General features: G+C 41.1%; 1 protein-coding gene across 1 annotated transcript; it reads right to left on the bottom strand.

The window, feature by feature from the left end:
• Positions 1–4,425: 4,425 nt before the first annotated feature.
• Positions 4,426–25,577, bottom strand: slitrk6 (SLIT and NTRK-like family, member 6). Its single transcript, XM_053852885.1, has 2 exons — positions 25,159–25,577; positions 4,426–10,036 (listed from the first exon to the last, which is right to left on the bottom strand). Exon 2 carries the CDS (start codon positions 10,019–10,021, stop codon positions 7,484–7,486), a length of 2,538 nt encoding a protein of 845 aa, XP_053708860.1. The 5' UTR covers positions 10,022–10,036; positions 25,159–25,577; the 3' UTR covers positions 4,426–7,483.
• Positions 25,578–25,934: the final 357 nt, after the last annotated feature.

The following is a 25,934-nucleotide window of genomic DNA, read 5'->3' as shown; positions in this document are numbered from 1 at the left end:
TGGTACCTCGGTTTTCGAATGTCCCGGAATTCAAACAGATCAGAGTTTTAACAAAAATGTTGAGATTTTTTTGCTTCGGATTTCGAACGAAAATCCAGAACTCGAACGCCCCCGAAAGAAGCCGGATAAAACATTACGTGCGCGGACAGATCAGCTGACCCATAACGTGCTTTGTTATTGTGTATAACGCAGCCTCTGTATGCAGACGTGTCCCGTTAGCTACATTTACTGACTGTTTTTTCTTCATATTGAGGTGTAAAACCTTTCCTGTCTCCACACTGGACCGTGGTAGAGTGTCACAGGGGAGGTGCTGGAGCGCTCACTCCAGGGTTTGATGTCCTGTTGTGGGCTGGAGCTGGGACAGGGATGAGGCCAGTCTGGGACAGAGCGTGACTTGGTTTATGACTTTGTCACAGCCAAACTGCACAGAAGCACACATTCAGAGCTGGACACGCACCGGGCACCTCTTCACTTCTGGAGAGACGTCACTCACTCGGCAACCCCTCCCACATGCAGCGGCCACACACATAGAGGAACAGCCACCTGCAGCAGACACTCTACATTCACTCCTACAAAAGACTATTTTAAGGCTTGGAACGCATTATTTCTTTTTCCATTCATTGTAGTGGGAAAAATCAATTTTGAACATTTTGAACAAATCGCTTCTCGAATGGCCACCTGGAACGAATTGTGGTCGAGAACCGAGGCACCATTGTACTTGCATTTGAGTGCTCACAGATACCTTGAGTACTTACGCCATTAGACATAGTTACTTTGAGTTTTGTTTTGTTGTTTTTTTTCTCCCCATATATATCATCATTTGAACAACATTTCATATATCATTTGAACAACATTCCTATCTATGTTTTTCTTGTACATGGGCGACAGTCAGAAGTTTCACTGCAGTGCATAAATATAAAACTATAAAAAACAACTGACATTCAAAAACTGCACTGTAAAGTAGTATAGGTTTTGTGGTATCAGGTGGCCATTCAATGAGTACATGTACTCAAATTCAGTATCGGACCGATACCTGATATGGGTATTGAAATTGGTCCATTCCTATCATTCTACATTTAATTGTAACCTCAGTAATGCCAAGTTTTAAGAAAAATGGCTGAAAAGTGACATTAAATTATTATTGTTATGATTATCTTTAGCAATTTTATGTTGAATATACATCTTTTTTTGGTCTAGATGTATTTATTTATTTATTTTTCTAACCGCTGGCAGGGTGCTATCCCACATCATCCGTTCTTACCCTCTTTACATGACAGGTTGCTCAGATGGAAATGTTTAAAATTCCATAACTCACCACTCCGGATGCTAAATCAGGTCAGCGGATTGGTGATCAAACCACTTTGCCAAGCGAACAACAGGATTGTGCCGTTGCAGCAAGCCGCTCTGCTTGGCAGCCAACATCAGACGATCCGCCCCAGGGTGATACTTTGCAACAAACTACAGTTCAGTCAGGAACTGATGGAGCACTGACAGACAAAGTCACCCGCATAATGGCACCTCATTGTTGCTGGAGAATGCACAGCACATGACCGAACAACTCTCGTACAGTGTCATGAGCTCACATTTTTACCCACTGACTCTGAGGAATTTCACTTGCTGTCACAACACTGGAGCCCATCGGAGCACCGATCATAATTATCTTGCTCACGCACGCTCAATCGTCCCAATCACTTAACATAAACATGGGCACTTCATGCATGAATACTGCCCATTACCCCACTTCAGGCAAGTAATAGACCCTTGCTTCCCTCATGACCCTGAATAATTGATAGCTCGTGAAAATATTAAAGAATCAATGGACGTGCATTCAAGTGGAATCATGCCAAACTCATTTAACAAGACAATGGTGATCGAATAAACAAGCGCTGAGCAGGACCCGGCGTGATCCCCAACGTTCTGTTTCCTTTTTCAAAGAAGTTTGAGTTATGTATTTACAGTGGGAAGAGGAATGAGAATTAGAAATTTCATAGCCATTATACAGCATTACTATCGTACGATGCAGCACAAGGATTCTATTGATGTGCTGCAGTCTGTTTATTCCTTTAAACATCAAAAGCATGATCATGCAAATTATGAGAGTTCAGCACAGATGTGGGCAAATTAAGGCTCGGGGGCCACACGTGGCTCTTCGCCTTTACACAAGTGGCACTCATGAGGTCAGAGTACCATTAGAATTCTAAATGAAAAAAATTTGTTTGGGGATTTTTTACCTTTCTGAAGAAGACTCCTAGAATTGGTGTCCATTAGAATTAAAGACATGAAATATAATGAAGTCATAAAGTGCCAATGTCTAAAAATCATATTCATGGTTTACCTCTGTCTTCCATTATTTATTACTGATAATCTTCAAACAAAATGAAATAATACATAATCAAACAACACATTTTAAGCTCATAATGTCATAGAGTAATAATGCTTTTTCTGTATTTTAGAACATAGTACGTAAGTCACAAATATGTAGTTTCATTCATCCGTCTTTTCGACTTGAAGACCCCTCACGTTTGCCATAGGAAAGAATGTGGCCCTTGGGAAATGTAACTGTCTCCATATAGATCTTGGTCAAACCCACTCTTGGTCTGGCACAACAAGCTGCAGGTGAGGACATGAACCATCCACATCGAAGGACATACCAGGGTAATGCAGCTGTATAGAAAACTCAATCCTAAACATATACTTGGCTATAGCTCAGCCATTGTGATACTTCAAATACCCAATGTGAGTGTGTGAAATCCACTAACAAGGCCAAAATCTAGAATGTCTGACACAATTCTGACACTATTTACAATAGAAACTGTCGCAGCATCCCCTTTACCTCTGCTGTAAGTCGAAGGAAAAGAAGGCGGGCACACGAAATGAAGCACTATATGAGTTATGGACTGAAGTTGACTACACAGCTATATGGAAGTTAAATCCTCGCTGATAATAATGCAGGTGAGATGCTCCATGACATGAATATTAATGACTTTTATGTGGAGACGGGGCACGAGCGATATTATTTGAAATAATAACAGCGGGATATTATACAGATTTTTCAAAGGCCCTTTTGAGACCACGTCGCTAATAAAGCTAATCTATCATCTGCTGTGCAAACAAGACGGTGGACATTCTAATCAGTTCTCTTTACGGCCGGTGTTCGTGACGGCCACACAAACATTCCTTTTCCAATATGCCATTATTTGTGTTCCTGCTGTTGTTTTGGCTTCCTACGTATGGCTGAAGAAGAAAAAAAAAGAACATGAAAAATATATTAAACAACAACTAAGTGCAGAGTTCTCAATAGTCGTGGTTGATAGCGCGAGTGTTTTTCTCTGAGAATAAAGTCCCTTTCTGTTTTCATTGGGAGCACATCTTTGTTGTGGCATACAATATGATATTTTCCTAAACAAGGAAATATGTCTGTATGTCCTTTTCAAGTCAACTGTGCATTGCATTCCACATAATTACATTAAATTACTGTGACTTTGTGAACACTGGAGGATAAGAGGCAGCTTCCTTTCGCTGTGGTGAATTATACACGTCACTGAAGAGCCTCCATATACTATTTTTCTCTTTATTATTGTGCAAATGTATGCAGGGTAGTAAAGCATTACCTCCCGTGTTGAAGCTATATAATGCATCCGTTGCGTCCTCTTGAACGCCTACTGGATATTATACGGCTTTGAAACACTTGGAGGACTTTGAAACCGCAACGCTGATGCTTGAAGTTGTTTTAAATGTGCTCCGTCCTGCTTTTCCAACTACTCTACCTCGTATTCAAAATGTCTCGTTCTACATGTGGAAGCACATCCTGAGGTTGTTGAGTTTGCTTTTCCATTCTGTTTCTATTCTGCTCCAAATTCTCATCAACAGAAGAGTGTGAGGACAGCAGTGCGACTCCCTGAGACTTTTCGTCCCAGCAATGATATTTCCAGTGAACAAAGAAACTTTATTATATGCAAGAGAGCTTTGGTGTTTTAATATAATCTTTTAAACATATTTTTAATACAATAAACTCTAAATAATGACCGTTTTTTTTCAACCCTCAAAAATTCAGATGGGCCGGACTTGTCAGAACCAGCCTGAAGATCGGATGTTGAATGAGTCATCATTTACGTTGTGAGGAACAGGTTGTTTTTTTTCTGATGGCTGTAAAAGCAATGGGTCCAAGAGTAACATGGATCTGAAAAACCGTATAACTGACGTAATTCTGATGTGATTCTTCTATTTTTAAATTAAAACTGCACTAAACTAAATATAACAACAAAACCAAACAAAAATATGGACATTATTTACTTATTTTTTTATTTCATGAAGAGGAAAATGAAATAAATGCATAAACCATGATCACAAACACAAGACATACAAATAGAAAAAAAACCATAATTAATGTAAAAAAAATGTAATTACAGTTTGAACAACCTTCATTCTTTCACCACTCATTACAAAATAAATAACTACATCCATACATCAGTTGAAAAGAAAATTCAATATCTTTTCCCATACTATTAATAAAATATTGTATATATTATTTTATTAATCCATCCATTTACAGTGCATAGTCGTCCCGTGGATTACATACAATCGCAATCACCCGATTGACTATTCTCCACTAAAATAAGAATAAATAAATACAATTTCATGACATGATTTGTTTCCGATCCCGGGAACACGCCGCTTGCGCCTCATCTCTGTTTCCAAAAGCCATGTTTCTGAGGAATCTCAAAGGGCCGACGGAAATACTCCTGCTGTGGTGTGTGTTACGCAGCCTTCCTCTCTGTGTACACACATTTAAATGTCTGCCTACGAGTCTATAAATATTTATTCATCACAGCGGTTAAGCTGTATCTGCGCACTGCATGCATGCGTCTGTTTGTGAGTTCTGAAAACTGGGAGGTTATATGTACGTTTTCATGCGGGCAGCCTCAGATCCTTCAATTATGACATAAAATGGAGGAATTAGAGGAAGTCCACTGTTCCCCCAGAGTCGCAAATGGAAGCCATGCAGGGAAAACAGTGGCCGCTTAAGAGCTTGCAGTCATTGTGGTGTGATTAAGGACTATGCACAGCCACTGCGTAGGGGGTTTAATATTTACACGGACCACAACCACGTGCGTGTGGTTACGCACTTGAACAGAATAATGCATCATTCACAGCAACAATTGCACTTGTTTTTATCAAGCTTGATTCAATAAATTGAAAACCTCTGTGTTGTACCTCAGAAACACAAATAACTCATAACAACCCCACTTGAAAGATCTATTGAGACTTGAAGGTATCATGTCGAGCGGTGAACAATTCATTCGATGCGGGACGTGTTGTTGTCCAACGATAACATCACAGCATGATCTCAAAGGTGTCGAGAACGTTGGCACACCAGCTTAAAATTCTTGTTGAGGATGAGCCGCAGACCAGGTGAGTCAGGGATCCAGTAGATTTTGCGGCACCTTGTCAGTCATTTTGTTCTGCCTTAAGTCCTAGGTAAATTCCCTCAATGTCGTGGATGACCAATTCATTCATCCCAATAGTGGCGGCAATTTTGACTGGTGTTTTGGTCACTGTTTTTGTCATAAGGCAGCTCAGCTTATTTTTTTTGCTTTTGTTTGTGTTACCAAACTCTAAATTAGTAGTATTTGCGTCGTAATTGAGTTTTGATGACTTAAGAATTTCAGTAGGACCATTTACGGATGCTGGAGCCAAGAGAATAAATGCTGGGTACATCCGTCAAACCTGCAACAAACAGCAAAGGCATCTCCACCTCAGGTTCAGAGTTCACAAAGTACACATTTTCAAGGTCGTATGTCATCCAAAGGAATTCACTTGTCGTGTTTTCACAGTCAAAATTGGACACCTGGTGGTTGAAAAAGGTCGATGAGTTTTAAACCCATTCACTCAAGTTCAAAAAGACATTACCTGTTTTTCAAATTGTGCTATTATTAGTCTAAGGAATGGTCAGAGTATACATATTGAAAAACGTGAGAAAGTGAAAGCCATTGTCATATAAGAGGTTCCAGAGAAACATTTACCATACTGAGCTTTGATGATGCGACAGAGAGCACTTGCTCTTACTTTGAGAGTCTTAATGGTGAACATGTGGGGCGCAACTTTGAGAAGAGTGACTTCCTCAGTCAGAGCTGTTGGGTCATGTTCAATCTTAAGAGGCTGTCAGTGAGTGAGTCTCAACATTGAGTTGAAGAAAGCTCCACATTTGATTCAAAAATAACATGTGCAAACCTTCAGTCGGCGCAACAGAATTGTGATATCGATAGTCTTTATTTTATATTCATCGATTACAACATCTGTTATATTCTGTACAATGAGCACTGAAGGCACACAAAAAGCATAAGATATAATGCAACAGAAGTATATACAAAATATACAGAATAAATAATTCAATCTAGATCAGTAGAAAAGCTACATAGCATGTGCTTGCATGGACCTTTGAGTTCCAAAGAGAATAGAAGGAGAGTCTATTGTAGATTCAGTCCATAGTAAAAATCTCACTCACCAGCAGTCCGATGGTCACAGCTACAAGACGGGAAATAACTCCAAAATAAATCCTCAAAACCTTTTTTTTTTTTAACATATTCCTTTCATTCTACTTTACTGTAAAATAGCAAAGTTTTAAAGCAGTTCAGTAGTCAGATTTTCTTTTTTTTTTTTTTTTATGAACTCCAACATGGAACTCGAGCACACATATATTCACACGCTGGAGCCCCAGCACACAAGTAGCTCCTTCGTTTCTGGCAAAAAGCAACAACAAATGAAATATTTAGCAGGACTGCTGATTGTCATGCACCAACCAATGGCATTTGGAGTAGTCCAATGCATTTTTACAAGAGTACAGTTGTGTATAAGCAAATGTTTAAGTGCTCAATTGAGTAATTGAGAATAAAAATGTAACCATTTGACGGCTAATAATTGTTTGCAATGAAAGCCATGGTTCAAAAAAACAAAAGAGAACATCGGGAGGCTCTTTGCAGACTGTCTTCTGCTGACTGTACAGGACATTGAGAATTCTGTTCACAGCATTATAGCTGGCTTATGTTGACAGAGGGTCTAATCAGGTCGCCTCCAAAGTCAGGATAGACTGATTAAACAGAAATTCTGGGTCAAGTGGTGATTGAAATTCAGTCACTTTTCAAACATCTGCTGCTTCCAGGAGCCGTATTGTGAGATGCGGATCAATTCGTTTTGGCAGCGGTGCACCGTGGAGATATAATCAGATACAAAACAGATGATTGAGCGAACTCTCCAGACCACTTTAAAAGATTACGCTAGCTTGTTTATGTTACATTTGGCCCAACACATTTCACCTTGAACTGGCTACATAACATGGCTGTCAACGGATCGATGTTACCGAGTTACATTCTGTGCTACAATTCAACGCAATGTGCCCGATATTCACACCATGCTGGAGGGTACAAAGGGTAACAGGACAAGGCACTTGTTTCAAAATATATTATATTTATTCTGTCCGCTCTGCTCAGTTGAATGCAGTTTGGTGCTCTAGAACCTCCAGGTAGTCGGGCTCAGTGTGTAAGTTGGCCTTCAGTTCAAAGTACTCGTTCTTTGTTTGCTCAAGCATGACCTTTCGAGGTCTTGAGTACATAATTGTCTCCATTAGTTTCAACTCCTCCTGATGGCCAGGGACTTGCATTTCTACAGTAGGCTGGAGCTGCGGCATGTTTTTGCGAAGATACTCGGTTATTCCGAGCTGTTGCAGCTCTTTCTCTCGCTCCAGAATGCTCCTGTACAATGAGTCGGGATTCCCAAGAGTAACAAACTCCGCGGGGCACTCCCTGGTTATTGGCCTGACTTTGGAGCTGGGGTTTCCAGTGAGCGGCGATGTGTTCTCCTTCTCTGTGATACTCCGGCAAAGAAGATGTTTGGCACCGGGCTCTTCCAGGCTGTAATCCAGATCGGCGTCAAGCTCCTTATGCTGTGAGCAGTAGGTTGGGTTGCGGCATATTTGCACAATTGGGCTGTGGGAGCGCTCTTCATACAGAGTGGCAGACCCGGTTCTTTGTGTCAGCGTGTGATGGGTTGTTTTCTGGCCGTACATGCTGTAATGCAGGTGAATGGGGCTGCTACTGGTGTTTTCTCTCGAATGCTCCTCCACGGCTTTTTTCTTTGCCCTCCGCCTCCGCCTGTGGACCACAAACACTACCAATCCAGCAGAGCAGAATATGATCATCAAAACAAAAACCAAAAGACTCAAAATAAGAACTGACAGCGGGACAGTGTCCGTGAGGGCCTCAAGGACCCCCTTGTTAGCGCCGTCAGGCCCTAAAGTAGCGGTTACGCTCTCTTCCACGTTCGGGGGCAAAGAGTAATACGTGGCGAGACCTGGGCATAACAGCTCATGGCGAAGGCTCCTCAGTTCGGCTTGCATCAGTTTCTTTGGGGTTTGGCATAAAATGGAGCCCACCACAGTGTCTTTTCGGAGTTTCTCTACCCATTGCTTGAGGCTGAGCAAGTCACAGCTGCAGTCCCAGGGGTTGTCTTCTAAATAGATCTGCTCTAATGAGTTGAGTTGATCAAGCACGTTGCTCACTGGCAGGTGCATAAGCAGATTCTTTCTCAGGTTTAATTTGGAAAGGGGTACGTTGCGAAATATCTGAGCAGGGAGAGAGCTGAGCTGGTTGTTATTTAATGACAAAAGCTTCAGGTTTGGCAGGGGATTAAACGTGCCCGGGGCAATGTCTTTGATAAGGTTGTATTCCAGGTACAGATATTCAAGGTTATGGAGTCCCACAAACATTGTGGAGAACAGCTTTTCGATTCTGTTGCCGTTTAAGTAGAGCTTCTTTAGATTGCTTAGGCTGAGGAAAGTTTCATTGTCTATGTAATCGATTCGGTTGTTCGCCAAGTTAAGCAATTCCAAGGTATCGTAGGTCACAAAATCATACTTGAAGAGCTTCTGAATCATATTTCCAGTCATGACCAGCTTGGTTGGGCTCTGCTGTAGTATTCCGATATCCGAGACCTTTTGAATCCCTCTGTCCTGACAATGCATCAAAAACCCCGCCACAGGGTGATTGTGACAAGAGCAGTGTTCCACACAAGGACTCCCGGGAACGTGAGACGGTGTCGGTGGCTTGTCGTCGTCTTTAGCGTTGATCAACTTGGGAACTTGACCTCCTTTGGATGAGGGGGTTACAACCATATCCAATGACTTCGAAGGCTCCTCTAAATTAAACTTTAAATGAGAGGGGCAAAGAACATCCCGCTTCACTTTGGCTAAAATGGTTCCTTTGAGTTGTTGCGGCGTGCTGCACACCACATCCCCGATTGCAGATTGCGCTCTCATGTGCTCCATCCAGATTTTTAAGTGTAGGATTTCACAGTCGCACACCCATTCGTTGTCTTCAAGAAGTAATTCCATTATCCGTCCGATGTGCTCCAAAAAGCCAACGTACGGCAGAGTCTGGAGTTTATTGCCACGTAAATCCAAGTGGGTGAGAGGCACGAAGCGGAAAATGTTGTTGGGCAAAAACTCGATGGAATTATCATTCAGAATGAGGACCTTGAGCCTGATCAGTTTGTTGAAGGCTCCTGGCTCAATGACACGAATAAAATTAGTGTCAGCTTGGAGAAACTCCAAATTCACCAGACCTTGGAAAGTGTCCTCTTTCAAAGTGACTAGGAAATTGCTATTTATATGGAGTTTCTTCAGTGAGCCGAGGGAGCTAAAGACCCCGGGTTCCAGCTCCTGTATGCTATTACCCCCAAAGTGCAATGACAGGGCACTCTTTAGTCCTTCCATTTCTTCTGCGCGGAGTTCCACCAAGTCATTTTTGTATAGATTGAGGTGAAAGGGCACACCTGGCTGTACCTTAATTTGGGAGACTTTGCTGATATTCCTTTGCTCACAATTTAGATAAAAGATGCCGTCTTTCACCTCACACGAGCACAAGGAGTCACAGGACTCACTGAAGGATGATGATGCCTCTGAGGAATAGACTTCCTGGGACTCGACTGCCATCACAAACAGGCCGAGGAATATAAGACAGGACAGCATTTTGATGAGGTGTCTCTGTGGGAATAAAATAAATGGGAAAAGGGGACAGAAGAGGAAAAAAAAAACATTAGTCCACACACAAACATTGACTTTTTTAAGAGAAAATAAGACAAAACAAACCACCAAATCTGTGGAGTTGACAGAGACATCGTGATCCTTTGACCAGTCACCTACTTTTTTTTTCAAAATATATTCGTCTTGGAACAAAGAAAAAATATTACCAGGTGTGTACATCCTCTTTTTCAAACTTGAATTTGGTGCTTTCATGGAATTAATACAGTTGCTCCGCTGTTTTAATACGCCACTGAACAACCACGGTCACTCACACACAAACATTCTACACATTTACCCAGACGTCATCCACTGATCCTTCACACTTATGAGTAGCGTCATAACAACACAGTGGGAACAATTCACAGATCACTGCAACATAAGATCCACAATTCAAACAAAAGCCTCCTCACCAAAGCTTAAGTCAATCATTCTCCCGAGTCACACCTTTCCTTTTGATGTCTTCATATATCACACCCAAGAAAGTCTCTTTTGACTTCCATTCCTAACACTCTTTGTCCGATATGTCCGCTGTCCGTCCTCTCCACGTGTCCGATCCATCTTAGCCTGGCCTCCCAATTATTTTCATTTCCACAATAAGCAGTCCCTACCAAAAATGAGTGCATCCATATACAAGCCACACCCACTAAATTAAAGAAGAAAAGTGTTTGTGTACATACATACGTCGCACTTGTTTATAGGCCGCAGGTGCTGAACAGGTTTCCAAAAACAGGGTCCAGCAAAAAGACAAATGAATAATGAACAAACTCAGCAATGTTCTTAAGACACTTCATGTTGCCATTTTATTAGACTGGTCACATCGGAGTAGTTTATTTACATTGAAGTGCTCAATGTTTTTTGAGAATACAAGAGCCATAGCGGAAAGTACTGGTACAGCGCCTTGAGCGCTTTAACGCCAATAACCGTTTGCCTTAAAAAGATCCATGTAATAGCCGAATCGTTGTTCAAATTGCAGAATTAAGAGAGTGTTAAAAAAAACTAAAAAAGTAGCGTCTTAAATCTGGAAATTACGGTACTTGTTTTCGACCATGTTCTTGACAGCCCAAGCCTGGTAAAGGCAGCACGGAAATATGCTCTGGCTTGTGACTCAACAGAAGTAGGATTTTCATTTTTAACTAGCACAACGGATTTTTTTTTCAACATATTATTTTATTAATCCCACTTCAAAAGTGCCGTGAATGTTGAACGGCCAAATGATAGACATAGATTTCCAACAGTGACGCAAACAATGCCGACCGATAATATTTGCTCCATAAGTATCTTTCATCTTTCATGAGCAGGAAACCATGACAGACAAAGCGACCGTTGAAATGTGAGGACGAGGGAGAAGCTTTTGCCGTGCATCAAATTCTATCGCCAATTAAAATCACAATAGATCAAACAGTCAATCATCCTCTGGGGGATTGTTGGAAAGCAGAGATATGGTTGCATGATAAACCATCTTACTGACAGAATCCTTCAAAGAGAGGAGAAAGGACACAAATACACAGATGCTTCAGTTAATGAAGACCATCTGGAAGGCTTTGTCCTAACAAGAAGAGGCAATAATTATTCAACTGGACGTAACCGCAATAGAAATAGAGGACTGACAGCCAGGTTTTATGAAAATTCATGACGCAGATTCCGTCAACAATAATGCTTCAGCTCTCTATTGCCTGGTTTGTGTTTTTGCTGCTTCTCACCATCAGCAATAGACTAGACACCAAACTGAATAGAATGTAATGTAATATTCTCTTGAGGTTTTCTTTTTTCTTCTTCTTTTTTTTCAGCAACATCAAATGGAATACACCAGAATAATTGGATGACTGCTTTTTTTTTGCCTCAAGGGACACCCAGTGCTGTCAGGTACCTCAGCTTTGCAACAACATCGAGCACAGACACATCATTCAAATGAAGAATGATCATGATGCTACAACTCAATTTGAATTGTACTTAAAAGGAAAATGTACATTTCATTCAATTTTAATTTTCCATATAAAGTATTTAAAAAGTAAAACTAAAAAGACATTGCTATTTATATTTTCAAGTTATGAATTTACCACTTAATTCAGCACATACATATCAGCAGCATCAAGCACGATACGTACTGTGTTACACACCAAACATGTCTGTCTGAAGGCTGTCAGAAATGAATTCTTGTTTTCTTGCGAGAGTCTCCCAGAAGTACACAAAGAGAAACAACATCCAAGAACAAACAAGGTGCAACAAATATTTGCAATGTCAACCTCCATCTATTTTTCAACTTTCCTGTAAGCAGGGAAATAAACAAACATCACCACCTTGATACGATCATTAATATAAATAGCTTTTCGGATCACAGCCGTCACAGTTGGACTTCACGGCAATGATTTTTATACCCTGATACCCTTGAGCAAAACATTCCAGCTAAGTCTGGATGGCAAATTCAAAAACCCAAGTGAATACTTCCGCTGCTGGTACTGTTAAATGTGTGATCTTGTTTTGACATGAACTTTACAGAGGTGCGAGTTGATTCCTCCCACAGACAACAGTAAACTTTAAAGATTTGGAAAACAAGGATCACGCTGGGCGTCTAATCCTTATCGAGACACCCTCCCTGCTTTCAATTGATTTTTTCATAGTTCACGCACAATACAGCCTGGTGTGCAGCTACTTCCTGTCCTTTGTAAATATGTCACAGCAATGATACAGTGTGTGCCAACACCACATGATCTTTCAGTTGAACTTTGAAAGATTTCAACAAAGGCGTACTTACTTTGACAAGTTTCAAACCATTCTGAAAGGGTTTATTGACACTAGTAGATGTCAGAAATTGTGTAAGCCTGGTTTTCATAGGAACAAGGATTAAATTCAAATAAAAGGTATATTACATCGTATATATTTCACTTAATATCAATAACAGTGTTAAAAGTCTGACTGTATTCAAATGTTTGTTCGCCCTTTAGTATAAATTATTTTTTGCCCTGTCGAGTAGAGCCACATGAAAAATTGTAATAATAATAATAATGTACAATAATGATAATGTAATTACATCGAGTTAAACTTTATGAAACGGTATCCTCAGTGGACACACTTTGTTTTAGATTGAAAGAGCGGCAGGGACTACTTAGCCCTAATGGTCGATGCGGCATGTCTGTGATACCTGCTTCGGGGGAAGATGGATTCACAGATTCTGACGCGACACTCCTTCATCTTTCAAGACATTTAGCGAGGGTAAAAAAAAGTCCTCTTGATTTACGATGACGGTATGTACAAGTTCGAACTGTAGCAAAGTGTTAGACACGCCTATTTAAAGATATACTGCGTGCTTCAAAGTTTGAAGCAGGGCTTGTTGGGAGAGACACATGAGCATAAAGCCGAACAGCACTTGACTAAATGCTGCTTGAGTCATGAAAATAACAGCGTCTGCAGCCATCCGGATCACATGACATCAGACGTCAGCCAATCATCCATCCTCACTTGGACAACGTCAAAACGTCCCCTACACACATAGAGCCCAAGTGCCTTGTTTTTCCTGCCAGAAACAAAAAGTTGAGCACTTGAATTTTGTGCTCCATCTGAGCTTTAGGTCAAGCGCTCTGCCACTCATTCACTCAATATTGCACTTTTCTACAGTTTGGGAATTTCTCTTTGGAGATCAATAAAGAATTTATCCATCTATCTATCTTTAATTAATTTCAAAATACATGGAGTACAAAATAGACTGCAGGGTTTCAACCAGGATTTTAAAAAATGGAACAGAACACAGACAATCACGAAGCAATGACAATAAAATCAAGCAGCAGAGAGACTGATGCTCAAAAAAGAAAGCCTTGGTTTTTCGGTCACATTTCTCACACATTCATTTCTTTTTAAAGGTGAAATCTTGTGTGATCAAATGCATTAGAACAAAATGGAAACATTGAAACAAATGGATAACACGTAACACATCATGGAGGTGGACATGAACATGACGGTTTTAGCGGCAAAACCCCAAAGAACCCTCATAATGACTTAAGTATGACACAAATTCCAACTCAACATATAAAAAAGAAGTGAGGACAGCTGCAGATGGGAGACAGATTTACTTCTCGTGACTTAAAACCAGTGTTTTTACTGTGCCAAAACCGTCCCCTCTCTTCACTTCTTCTGGCTTCCGTATTTAATTTATTATTTTTAATTATGTATTATTATTTTAATTTTGTTATTACCCTTAACCCTCCACACTCATTTGCACCATGACATATTATCTACTGTTTCAGTGCGGACAAGGAAGCTGAAATGTCTCCAACATCATTTGGCATTAACATCAGACAGAGATATAGAATGTGAAATAAATTATGAATCATCGTTCAAAAACAAAGATTGCACAGATCCAGTGCCATCTAGTGGCCTGAAAATTGGCACACTGTTTCATGAAACCTCAACACTCCATCACTACTAATAGCTATAAGTAACTTTCCACACTATTTTTTTTTTTTTTTGTATAAATCACGACTGGTAGTAGTTTTTTGGGGTCCAAGACGTTGATCTTTCATATTTTTTCACTGTCTTCACAGTTCCGTAATGAGTACGTTTTCGATACGCATTGCAGTCATGGTATCGCCTGCATAACTCAAAGCATATTCCGCTTAAAAATTGCATGAACTTTATCTGAACTGCACTGAGCAATGTTCAGAGTTCGGTGGATGGTTACGAGCATTATTTTTGGTTAATATAACCACGGCTGGGGTCACGATCTCTCCTCACTGCTGCCAAAGCAGGTGGAGCATGTGGAAACCGACAGGCAGCCCATGAGACGGCAACCACGGGGTGTTGAAATGCACAGGCAGTGTTTCCTAACTAATAGAAATAACCTTTCTCCCAGCGCCGACAAAAGAAAAAAAGGAATTCTCTTCCTGTTAATTAAAGGAGTCAAACAATATCTTACGAACATCCCAAACACACTTCTTTTTTTTCTTTTCTAATCTAAGATTTCATGACCTCAGTTCTCCTCATCCTCTCCCTCATTAGCAAGAGACTACCTGCAGTCTCCGTGATTCATGGATCCCGACAACAGGGAGGTTCAAGGAGCAAATTTTAATTTACTCCAGACTGTTTCCTGTCAGAAGCATATAAATAGAGTTGAATATGTCGGTGTCATCTCCACATCTGAAAGCCGAAAATGCTAATGTAATCTGCACTTTAAAAGCCCAGTGTTGAATCCCGGCATCAGAATCAGAATCAGAATCAGAATCAGAATCAAATTTATTGCCATGGTCAGTGGGCAGCCTACTGACTAGGAAAGTGCCTTGGAATAAAGTGCAACAAAAAAACAAATAAAATAAAATAAATAAAATAACATTACAACAAGGCTGTTCATGAATTTAAAAGTCTGACGGCCGAGGGGAAGAAGCTGTTCCTGTGACGGGAGGTTCTGGTCTGGATGGACCGTAGCCTCCTGCCAGAGGGAAGAGGAACAAACAGTCCATGTCCAGGATGAGAAGGGTCGGCTCTGATCTGACCTGCACGTCTCTGGGTCCTAGAGGCATACAGGTCATGAAGAGGTGGCAGGCTGCAACCCATCACCTTCTCAGCAGAACGTACGAAGGTGATCGGTTCATATAGAAATTGTTCTTAAAACTTTTCTTAGGCTTGAGTGAGAAAATATCTCGTGTTGGCGATGAGCATTCTCCTTGTGATCCATCCAACCGAAGACTGCACATATTCCCACACATAAAAAAAGAAGTGTTTTCTGCTGAAAAAAAATCAATATACCTCAGTCAGATCTGTATTAAAATAAAGTATCTGCACTCTGTCATATCAACTCATTCTGTACACATCTGAATGTGAGTTTGACTGATGAAGCCCATCCACCATCCACTCTACCATGCAGAAACCACTATATCGCTGTAGTACAGTGTCGTGCAGCTGAGACATCAGGACGCGGATCATAGCGTCATATTTGGTCGAGTTGCATCATTTGAAACACCATCACTGGCCTGTTTGAAGGTTACGTCAATGGTGTACTTTCACAGCCCACGGGGTATTTATAACAGCCGGCAGCTGATCAAAGTACTGTACATGTAGTGCAGTCTGTGTGTTCTTTTTTAACAAGCCGTAAGTAAGAGGTGGAAGTTGTCATATCTATTGCTTGTGCTTCCTCTTGACTGAGCTTGAAACGAGTGAAAAAGTCATCTTAAAATTAAAATTTAAAATGACTGAAGTGATGAAGTTTAAAGTTTCATTAAAAAGTATTTTGTCATGCTTATTGTTCAGTCTGTGAAACAGAACATTATATAAGACAAATTATATGTATAATAATCTAATAATAATAATAACAATAATAATAATAATAATAATAATAATAATGTTATTATTATTTATGCTTTATCTCTTAGTGGAAGACTTTCAAAAACGTGACATGACTCAGGTTATCAGTCCGGTGTCAGAGTATGGTCCTCATTACCAGAAATATGTCTGACCAGTTTCAAGTGGGGACTGGAATCTGCTCAGGCTGCTCTTAGTCAGCAATCCTATTCATCATTTCCATGGCCAACATTTTTAGATGCTCAGACAGGAATTTAGCCCTTGTGGCCTCAGGATCTCATGTCTGCTTTTTTGCAAATGACATGGTCGTGTTGACTCCATCATTTGCAGGGAACACATCCAACGCCCTCTTCGCCCGCAACCTTTCTTCATTTAATTCTCAATAAATCTTAAATAATGTCACATTTTAGAGACTTCAGGCAGCTCCGCCAATGATGCGCATCAGATCATTATCTGTCAGCATACATTAAAAGATAAGAATTTGAATTTGAGATTACTGTTATTATTATTATTATTATGAATAGGAAATACATTACCTACTTTGCAGGCATGTACAGTGGTGCCTCGGTTTTCGAAAGTCTCGGAATTCAAACAAACATTTCTAGATTTTTTTGGTTTCGAACGAAACGAAAATCTAGAATTTGAGCGCCACAGCGCGCTTTGTTATTGTGTATAACGCAGCCTCTATATACAGATGTGTCCCGTTAGCTACATTTACTGACTGTTTTTTCTTCATGTTGAGGTGTAAAACCTTTCCTGTCTCCACACTGGACCGTGGTAGAGTGTCACAGGGGAGGTGCTCGCTCTCCACACCTCCGAGGCTGGAGCACTCCTGGGTTTGATGTCCTGTTGTGGGCTGGAGCTGGGACAGGGATGAGGCGAGTCTGGGACAGAGCGTGACTTGGTTTATGACTTTGTCACAGCCAAACTGCACAGAAGCGCACATTCAGAGCTGGACACGCACCGGGCACCTCTTCACTTCTGGAGAGACGTCACTCACTCGGCAACCCCTCCCACATGCAGCGGCCACACACATAGAGGAACAGCCACCTGCAGCAGACACTCTACATTCACTCCTACAAAAGCCTGTTTTAAGGCTTGGAATGCATCATTTCTTTTTCTATAAATTGTAATGGGAAAAATCGATTCAGATTTCGGCCGTCTGGAACGGATTGTGGTCGAGAACCAAGGTTCAACTGTAGTATACAAGCATTTAGCAGCACTGAGACTTGAACTTGACTGACTAACATGGCTCATGGAGTGACTTCCCTCCATTAGTGGTGGTATTTACAGTATAATACTAATAGAATCGTATTAACAGTGCAGTGTTCAGAGGCTCACAGTGAAGGTTTTCGCTTCTCAAACGCAATATTGTGTCAAGTCTCAGTAAAATATCTTGATGAACTTCAGACACCAGCGTCATGTTACTCCTTTACACTCTGCTGTAACAGTATGTAATTTTGCCTGCATTTAATTTACCTTCTACCTTTACCTGTCTTGGTTTGCAGGACAGGATTTCTCAGTTTTCTGACTTCCTTTTCTGGTCCTATACTTTGCTTCAATTGCCTTTTCTGATTCACAATCAACAACCGAAAAGCAAGCGGAGCTCTTGCATTGGATCATAATAACATTGCTATCAGCAGATATCCAAACTCAGGGATTGGCTCAGAAGTGAAAAAATGTGGATGGTCAATCCCCAAGAAAACCCCAATTGCATGAATATTACAAAAAAAACATCAGTTCTCAAATCATCTATCCTCACTTCAACCGTTGTCCCTGTGGCAAAACATTCACACAACCATCGGCAGAGCTCAAGCACTTTCTCACGCACATCAGAGACTGACAGTCCAGTTCTGTCGGTGCACTCCGCCAGAACCAAGGACTGCCTTAGGTGAAACGAGAATGAAATATGTGCGCTTGGCATCTAGTTCTGTTGACAGGATCTCTCACATACAAATAATTTGAGTCTGCATGCTAAAAAAAAATACACCGCTTCCAAAGCAAAAATACTCTCAGGTTAATCTGATACATCAGATTGTGCATGGTTAATAAATCATATTGAACGTTCTCCACCCAGAACACGCACACCTTCAGTGGATCAGCCCCTCGTATATATTTGCAACCCTTATCTATGCTTCTACACCTTCTGCTTCCAGCAGTAAGAAAAGCTGCATTTTATTACTTGCTCTGCTGGTGGGCCGAAATTTCTGATGGAAAACATATCCATAATAGATCTAATAATAGAAACAAATACAGTGCAGTCAGTAGGGAGGCACAGTAATCCACAGCGGCTCAGGTCCGTACGTGAGCCTTGCCAGACTCTTCGCATGGTCTGTGTGGCTTCTGCCGACTAATTAGAGACCACAAACAATAAGACCGGACAATAGACCCGTCCTTGTCACAAACATGCGCTCGGCAAGCAGCTGTGCCACATTAACTGAATGCAATTTTCCCCTCACAAAAGGGACACTTCAAGGAACAACTCAGGAATGACTCACCAGTTCTGCTGATGACTGGACGTCAGGGAAGTAGTTGCCTAAGTAATCGAACCTTTGTACATAAGAGAGTGTGCCTTTATTTAGCCTGGTCCGAAAGCAAAAGTTCTGTAACTCTTCGCCGCTTTAGGCAGTCTGGATCACACAGGCAGTGAGGAGTCACGGTTTCTTGCCTTAATTATTGTGTTTAATTTCGGTTATTTTCAGAGTCAAGCACTGTTGAATAAGGCCCCCGCAGCTGTAAAAATATTATCATTTTATATCATCCGTAATGTTGACGTGTATCTCGTGGATATATATATATATATATATATATATATATATATATATATATATATATATATATATATATATATATATATATATATATATATATAGTCGAAAGTCCTTTGAACACAAGGATGTGAGTCTGTTCTGAACTGAGTCAATCTCCGTGTCAATTTCCGTGTCAATTGATAACACACTTCGGGTACAAGGGCTGAAGGCGAACTGTACTGACAGTCTTATGATTCACTCCAGGGATAGGTGTTGATCTGACTGTCTGATATGGAATGTTCAGTCTGAATGGAGCCACACGTTACCAGCACACCAGCCCTTACAGAGGCCTGCTACTCAGAATAATCCACCAGCGAGTCTCATCTCCGGGGCGTCAGTAAACAAGAGCAAGCTGTTGGTTCAACACTGAAGTGGGGTAATCCATTATTATGGGTTTTGTTTTGGTCCCTTGGTAATTTACATCCTGAAAACACAGTGGAACTACATATTTAATGCCGTGCCGTTATGACACTACCAACGGTATCATGAATCCTCCTCGTAGAAGGAGCATATTTAATTTTACTTTGTTGTTGTATGGTGGGAAATTTGTGACTCATTATCCCTTTTTAGAAATCCCATTTATTTTCATTTCAGTTGTCAATATCTGGCAGTTATTGAACATCTTATGACAGTTAAAATGGAGAACTACTAAAAAGCCATTTTTCAGCTTCAGAATAGAGCCAGAACTCTAAAATCTGAGATGAATAAGCAAACTCTGAGGATGACTCTGAACTATTTTTCATACCTTTAAAGCACATTTCAATCCTAATATTTCCCAGCTTTTCTGCCAGCCATGAAGTGGAATGGTCAGTTGCTCAGCTCCAAGAGCCTAAGCGAACACCCTCACTCGTCTCTTATTATTGTGATACCAGCCGAATCCAGAGTGTTAATGAGGGGTTGGATTTGAAGCTTATCATGTCGCCGTTTCATTTTGAACACTTGTGAGCCAGAGAACAACCACTGAATTAAGAGCTCTGAGCTCTTTTGTCTTCAACTTAAAGGGGCTTCAAATGCGCTGAGCCACTTGAAGCCTGTCGACAGATAAATATGTCGCACAGATGACGGGAGACTTTCTCCCACTGGCCAGCAAGTGACAAGATGAATTCTTAATTTAATTGCATGACAGGTTCTGGCCATTACACCTCGCCAACATATGTAACAGGATTGCAAGTGTGAGCACGCAAGAGAAGAAAGGATGTTCTTTTGGAGCAGCCAGTGGTGACTATGCAAGCACAAAGCGGATGTGTACATCAGCAGCTCTTGTTTGAGAAAAGACACATCAGTTTGACAGTGTTGATCAAGCGGCTTGTTGTTTCAGTGAAAGTGCAGGTCTTAGACGGATTAGAAAAAAAAACAACTGGGAATTCAGGCAAAAAATATTTTTACATGAAAGTCAATTTTTTATAGCTTAAATGGATGTTTGTGTGGACACACACTCAGCTGTAGGTCTGAACAAAGTATGTAGGAGCTACAGTAAGCAAGTGAAAATTGGAGTGGAGAAGCATCTTCACCCCGCACTTGTCTGAACACTGCTGTTGCTGTAATGTAGTGCCTGGTGACTTAATGATGGCTGGGACTTGGCTGGGCCTGACCTGCACGCACTAATGATACAAGGAACAATTAACTAGGAATGTCACAGTGGGTAGCTTAAAAAATGGACAGCATTCTGACACACGTGCTCAAACATGTTCGGAGAATAAAACCCTCACAACCATTGACTTAAAGCAGAACCTTCCTAGACTTAAAAAATAAATAAATAAATAAAAAAAAAAAAAAAAAAAACTCCTCCTCCTTCCCTTCTTTTACACTACAAGTTCATATTTAGTAGTGTTATTATAACAATTATGGGCAGTATGACGTCTTGACACGATAACCAATTCATTATTGTTTATTAATGGTTTACAGTTATTGAGCCGCAAATATTGATTTTCCATTTGACGCCAGTAACCTAGAATACAGCATTTTAAAGTGATTTGAGAACAACCGTTTGCTGAATTACTTCTTTTTAATTGTGTATCAACTCAACAAATAAATGAAGCGCACAACGGCCCTTTATCGCTATGACAGCAACTTCGACCGATACAGAAATATGCTATTGAAGGTATGAGTTGAGAAACACGCTCCACAGGGAAGTCAATCTAAAACACATTATATTTGGCGCAAACTTTTATTTTCAAACATTCCGAACACAACAATACAGAGTGGAAAATGGAGTATTAGCAAATCTTCTTCGTTGATAGCGGGAGCCCCTTTCCAGACTGCAATGTGTACTACAATGTTTTAGGTGAATCAAAGGTGGTGTCACATAAGAGTCATTCTTGCATCTTATGCGATCTTCCACTTCCACTTAGTTTGTCAAGTAACACTCGACTTACGACCGGGATCGGTTCCGACCAACCGGTCCTAAGTCAGATTGGACGTAAGTCGAATGCCATTCAAAATAGAGGAGGCGAGGGTTATAGTTACTACTGTAGTGGTAGATCGCTGTGTGAGAGTGAGATGCTGGGATACTGTGCTGCCGTAACTGTTGTACGCGTTGCTGGGCAGCAACGTGTTTCGGTGCCAGACATTGATTAAAAAAAACATAAGCATCTGCTCGCATCTGCTGGTGGTCGTAAGTACGGGTGGACGGAAGTTGAGCAGGTCGTAAGTCAGATGTTACTTGTATTATATATATTATATATATATATATATATATATATATATATATATATATATATATATATATATATATATATATATATATATATATATGGCATTGAAGGGTAGATGAGGTTTCATGAAACAGTGTCCTAATTTTCCGAAGCCACCTGATGGCACCATCTACTGTACAATGGTTGGACGTGAACAACCAATTCAAAGAAACCTCACATCATTTCTGAACCACGAGCGCCACCTAGTGGCCTCTGAAAAATAAGAGACAGTTTCATCAAGCCTGCAACATTGTTTCATGATACCTCATCTACCCATCAGTTAACATATTGTCATGGCAGCAATTATTTTAATAGTGATTAATTGCATACTTTTTTGCTGAGCGAGTTGCGTGTTATCTCGGCTGAAGCGACATGACGCTCCATCATTGGCATTATTTTCTCTCCTGTAGACCCGTGGGAGGGCAGCCATCCCTCTTCAGTTTGACCGATCATGCACAACTTGAGCCAGCTCCAATCGCTCATTAGCCTCTACGTGCTGTATGTTCCACTGTGGCGGCACTCGGTGGATGGTGCTACATAGAATATCTTGCGTGCTCATTGTGAAATGGTGAAATGCATGTGTCACACACTGAATGCATGAGGCTCGAGAGTGTAGCACCGAGCGATCGCTCCAGTTATAGTGTGGGTGATTTGCCAGCTGCGATGCCCTGCCTCACCTTCAAAGTATATTTGTGACTAGAACTGCTACAGCGATCAGTAAGACCAGCTTTGTAGTGTTTGCTACTAACTTTAGTTTTTATCAACAGTGTCGCCTGGAAGAAATATAAAATGAAAATTTCCATCGTAGATGCCACGACCTGTCTTCATTTCTCTGTCACTGCCGGTCCCTCTCTCATCACTCCGTCTGACTTCTGCACCTTAGAACCGCCCACCAAATGCTGTCATTGGTTAAGGAGCATGATGCGATGACACGCATTCACCACACTGCTTTCCTCCTGCGAGGCAAAGCCTGGCCGAGGAGTGATCGACTTCCGTAAACTGTAACGCAACGCAAAATTATTGATGGAGTTAACCTTTAATACACAGGAGCATAAGCATGCTATAAATGCACTCATTTCCCCATGTTGTCAATTCCATCATTTGAATCACTGTTTGTCAACGTTTTAAATCGTCATGCTAGCAGTGACAAAATGTTGACACTTAGAAGTGGAAAAACAACTACTGTGTGACCCACTAGGTTGCCATTAATGTGTGCATATATTGTGTTTAAATAAAGCTTCAGATTGCAAGAAAGATCTTGAAAGGGGCAACAGCGCCTCTAGTTGACAACCTTTCTCAGCATCGACTTTGAAGCCCCTAATAAGAGCTTACTGGCCTGCAGCAAGAACCATCTATAAGTCTTCCGACAGCAGCAACAGCAAGAATGGTGTCTAATTCCCCTCCAGGCTCAGACATCTCTGGACAACTTTAATTTAAAAAAAAGAAAGACTTGGGAATTGCAAACACATGCTTATGTCAGTCGTACATGAATCTCCGAATTATGCAGAAGCAGGGCAGTGAATTTTGGCAAAAACAGCCAGGTAATTGACTCCACGAGTCACAACAGTGACCTGGATGAGAAGCAGAGTCATGTTCGTCTCCTTTGTCTTTCTAACGCAGAGGTCAGACAAAGACGTTTCGCATGCCTCCGCCAAAACCCCCCTCTCGTTTGCTTGAAGTCATGACCAAAATAAGACTGAAAACAGCAAGACACTGAGACTTGTTGCTCACGCCATACATACGATTGCCCTCCGTGCTTCGTCATGTGCACCCACCGTGTACACTTTGTGCACACGCCTATGTGTACTGTTGTATTTACAATTGAGGTTGGGCAACAAATGCAGCAAGAATCCCTGACTTGGCCCTGGGGTGTTCCCAGACAGCAATTATGGCCGAGCTTGTCCCATCTTCACAAGCACTGGAAATGATGTGCCGTGCCTCGCAGGGTCCACACCACCACTACTCCCACATATCTGTGGAGATCCTGCCAGTGTCCATGGAGCTGAACTCCTGAAGAATTCATAATCGTAACATCCACCCACTCGAGAGAAGGCGGTAGTTCAACTTTGACGCCCATGGTTCCAGTTCAACAGTGTTGGTTGACTCAAGGAGCAAAACCGCCGCAATAAATCAGCAGCCACTTTCAAGAGAGAGTAAACAATAAACTTCCACCATCTTATGAAACTATCTGGCACTCCATTTTGAACAATTCCCTTCAGCTACATTCCACCTTATGACTTTAACAGAGCTACCGTTGCTTTTATTACCCACCAGACGTGATGGACTCTTGGCTATGTTCAAGGCGATACCAATATACCAGTGCTAAATGAAAACTGGAAACTCTTATGATTGTACATAAGAGGGGTTCACACCACGGAGTGACGCCGCAGGAATTTCTGGTCCAAGCATATGACTTCTAAACAGTAAGACAGATAACACTCTCACTATATATAGCATAAGATATAAGACGTTTCATTTAGGTAGGAATTTCCATACATTCCTCTGAACATTGTCCAATTGATTTCACAAAAACTGCAGTGTGAAAAGGCCATAGAATGTAAAGCAATGTTACTAAAGGAAATTAAATTCAGTAACGCACTAGAACATACTTATTTTATTCCACATTTCAATTTTTGTTACATTACAATAATGCATTGATGTATGTGAATGAAATAATACTAATAATAATAAATATGTTTATAATAGTGTACAATTATACATGTGTTTTATGTGCAGACAAATGCACAATTTACGCATAAAAAAAAAAAAAAAACGATGAGATGACAGCCTAAAAAGAGCTCATTGGGAATGAGACGAATTCACCCAAGCAAAAAATGAATGTCCAAACTCAATTAAGCACATCACAACTTAAAACTAATTAGACTGGCCTCTATTTAATTAACCTGTACTTAAAGAGGGCAAGACCGCAAACAAGGGCAAGGAGAAGAAAATAATGTGGCCACTTATAGCAATAAAAAGTCTTTAGTTGAAAGTGTAATGAGGGCTTCTCGTTGAGAGATGTTCTTATCCGGGTTTGGTTTGTGCGTCCCGGCACGCGCAGGGGACGAGACTTCAACACAGTAGAAGTGTTTTCGGGGAACTACATCACAGTTTACTGCCTTGGAACATCAAGCACGTCAACAACGGTTACACGGCGGACTGGAATTCATGCGCGCAAATGGACAGTAACGCACCGAAATCCAGTCACTCAGATACATAGTTTTTTTCTATGATAGTGATGTCTTTCCAACGGAATCGGATCACAGAGTAAAACACTGAAATAACTGAGACTTACCGACTCAAACTGTCAGAGGAAAAAAGCCTATCCCCGCTCACACCGCGTTCATTCCATCGGGACGCGCAGGGAAGCGCTGAAGAGGAGCCAACCTCTCCAACACTTTTTTTTTTCTCTGGAATAGTCCTCTAGATTGCAGAAAGAAACTTGGACAGTCCGCGCTGGTTCCAACGCCGTCACAGTGTCTGCGTAAATATCCCTCCGAGGCGCCAGTCCCGGGATGAAAAGCGCCTCTCCACCCGGCTTCAGAATTATTTTGCTGAGGATTTCCAGTAGGTCAATGCGTGCGACTGACCAACGTGAAACACAGCATGTGCAGGTGCGTAAAAGAAGCCCTCGGATTCACAAGAAAATGCGCGTCGTGTCCTGGTTTGCGCAGCGCGTGGTTTACCAATCTGCCAGCGATTGGAGTTGCTCAGCAATTTGCATGCTGTAGAGGTGGACTTCACAACGGGAAGCCGCGTCAAGTCGCTTTGAACACACAGGAGAACTTCCGCTAACGCTTTTCAAAATTAAAGCATGCGACCTCACCAATGTAAAAGGTGCCTGGTATGAGAAGATATCAAACGGATATATGCATGAGCAAACAGATATTGCCCTGGAAGTGACATGCATGACTTTATTTTTTTGGATGTGACATGCATGACTTTATTTTTTTTAGCCCGAAATAACAGTTATCTGGAGATAATTTTATATTATCTTGTGATAATTAGTATCCCGAGGTAATTTTTACCTCAAGAAACGATTACTTCCTGTAACCACTATGTCTCCCACTG

Source organism: Synchiropus splendidus, chromosome 1 (genome assembly GCF_027744825.2).
Source record: "Synchiropus splendidus isolate RoL2022-P1 chromosome 1, RoL_Sspl_1.0, whole genome shotgun sequence".
Taxonomy (NCBI): domain Eukaryota; kingdom Metazoa; phylum Chordata; class Actinopteri; order Syngnathiformes; family Callionymidae; genus Synchiropus; species Synchiropus splendidus.
Note: the sequence above shows the minus strand (reverse complement) of the source record. Positions and strands in the feature narration are given on the sequence as shown.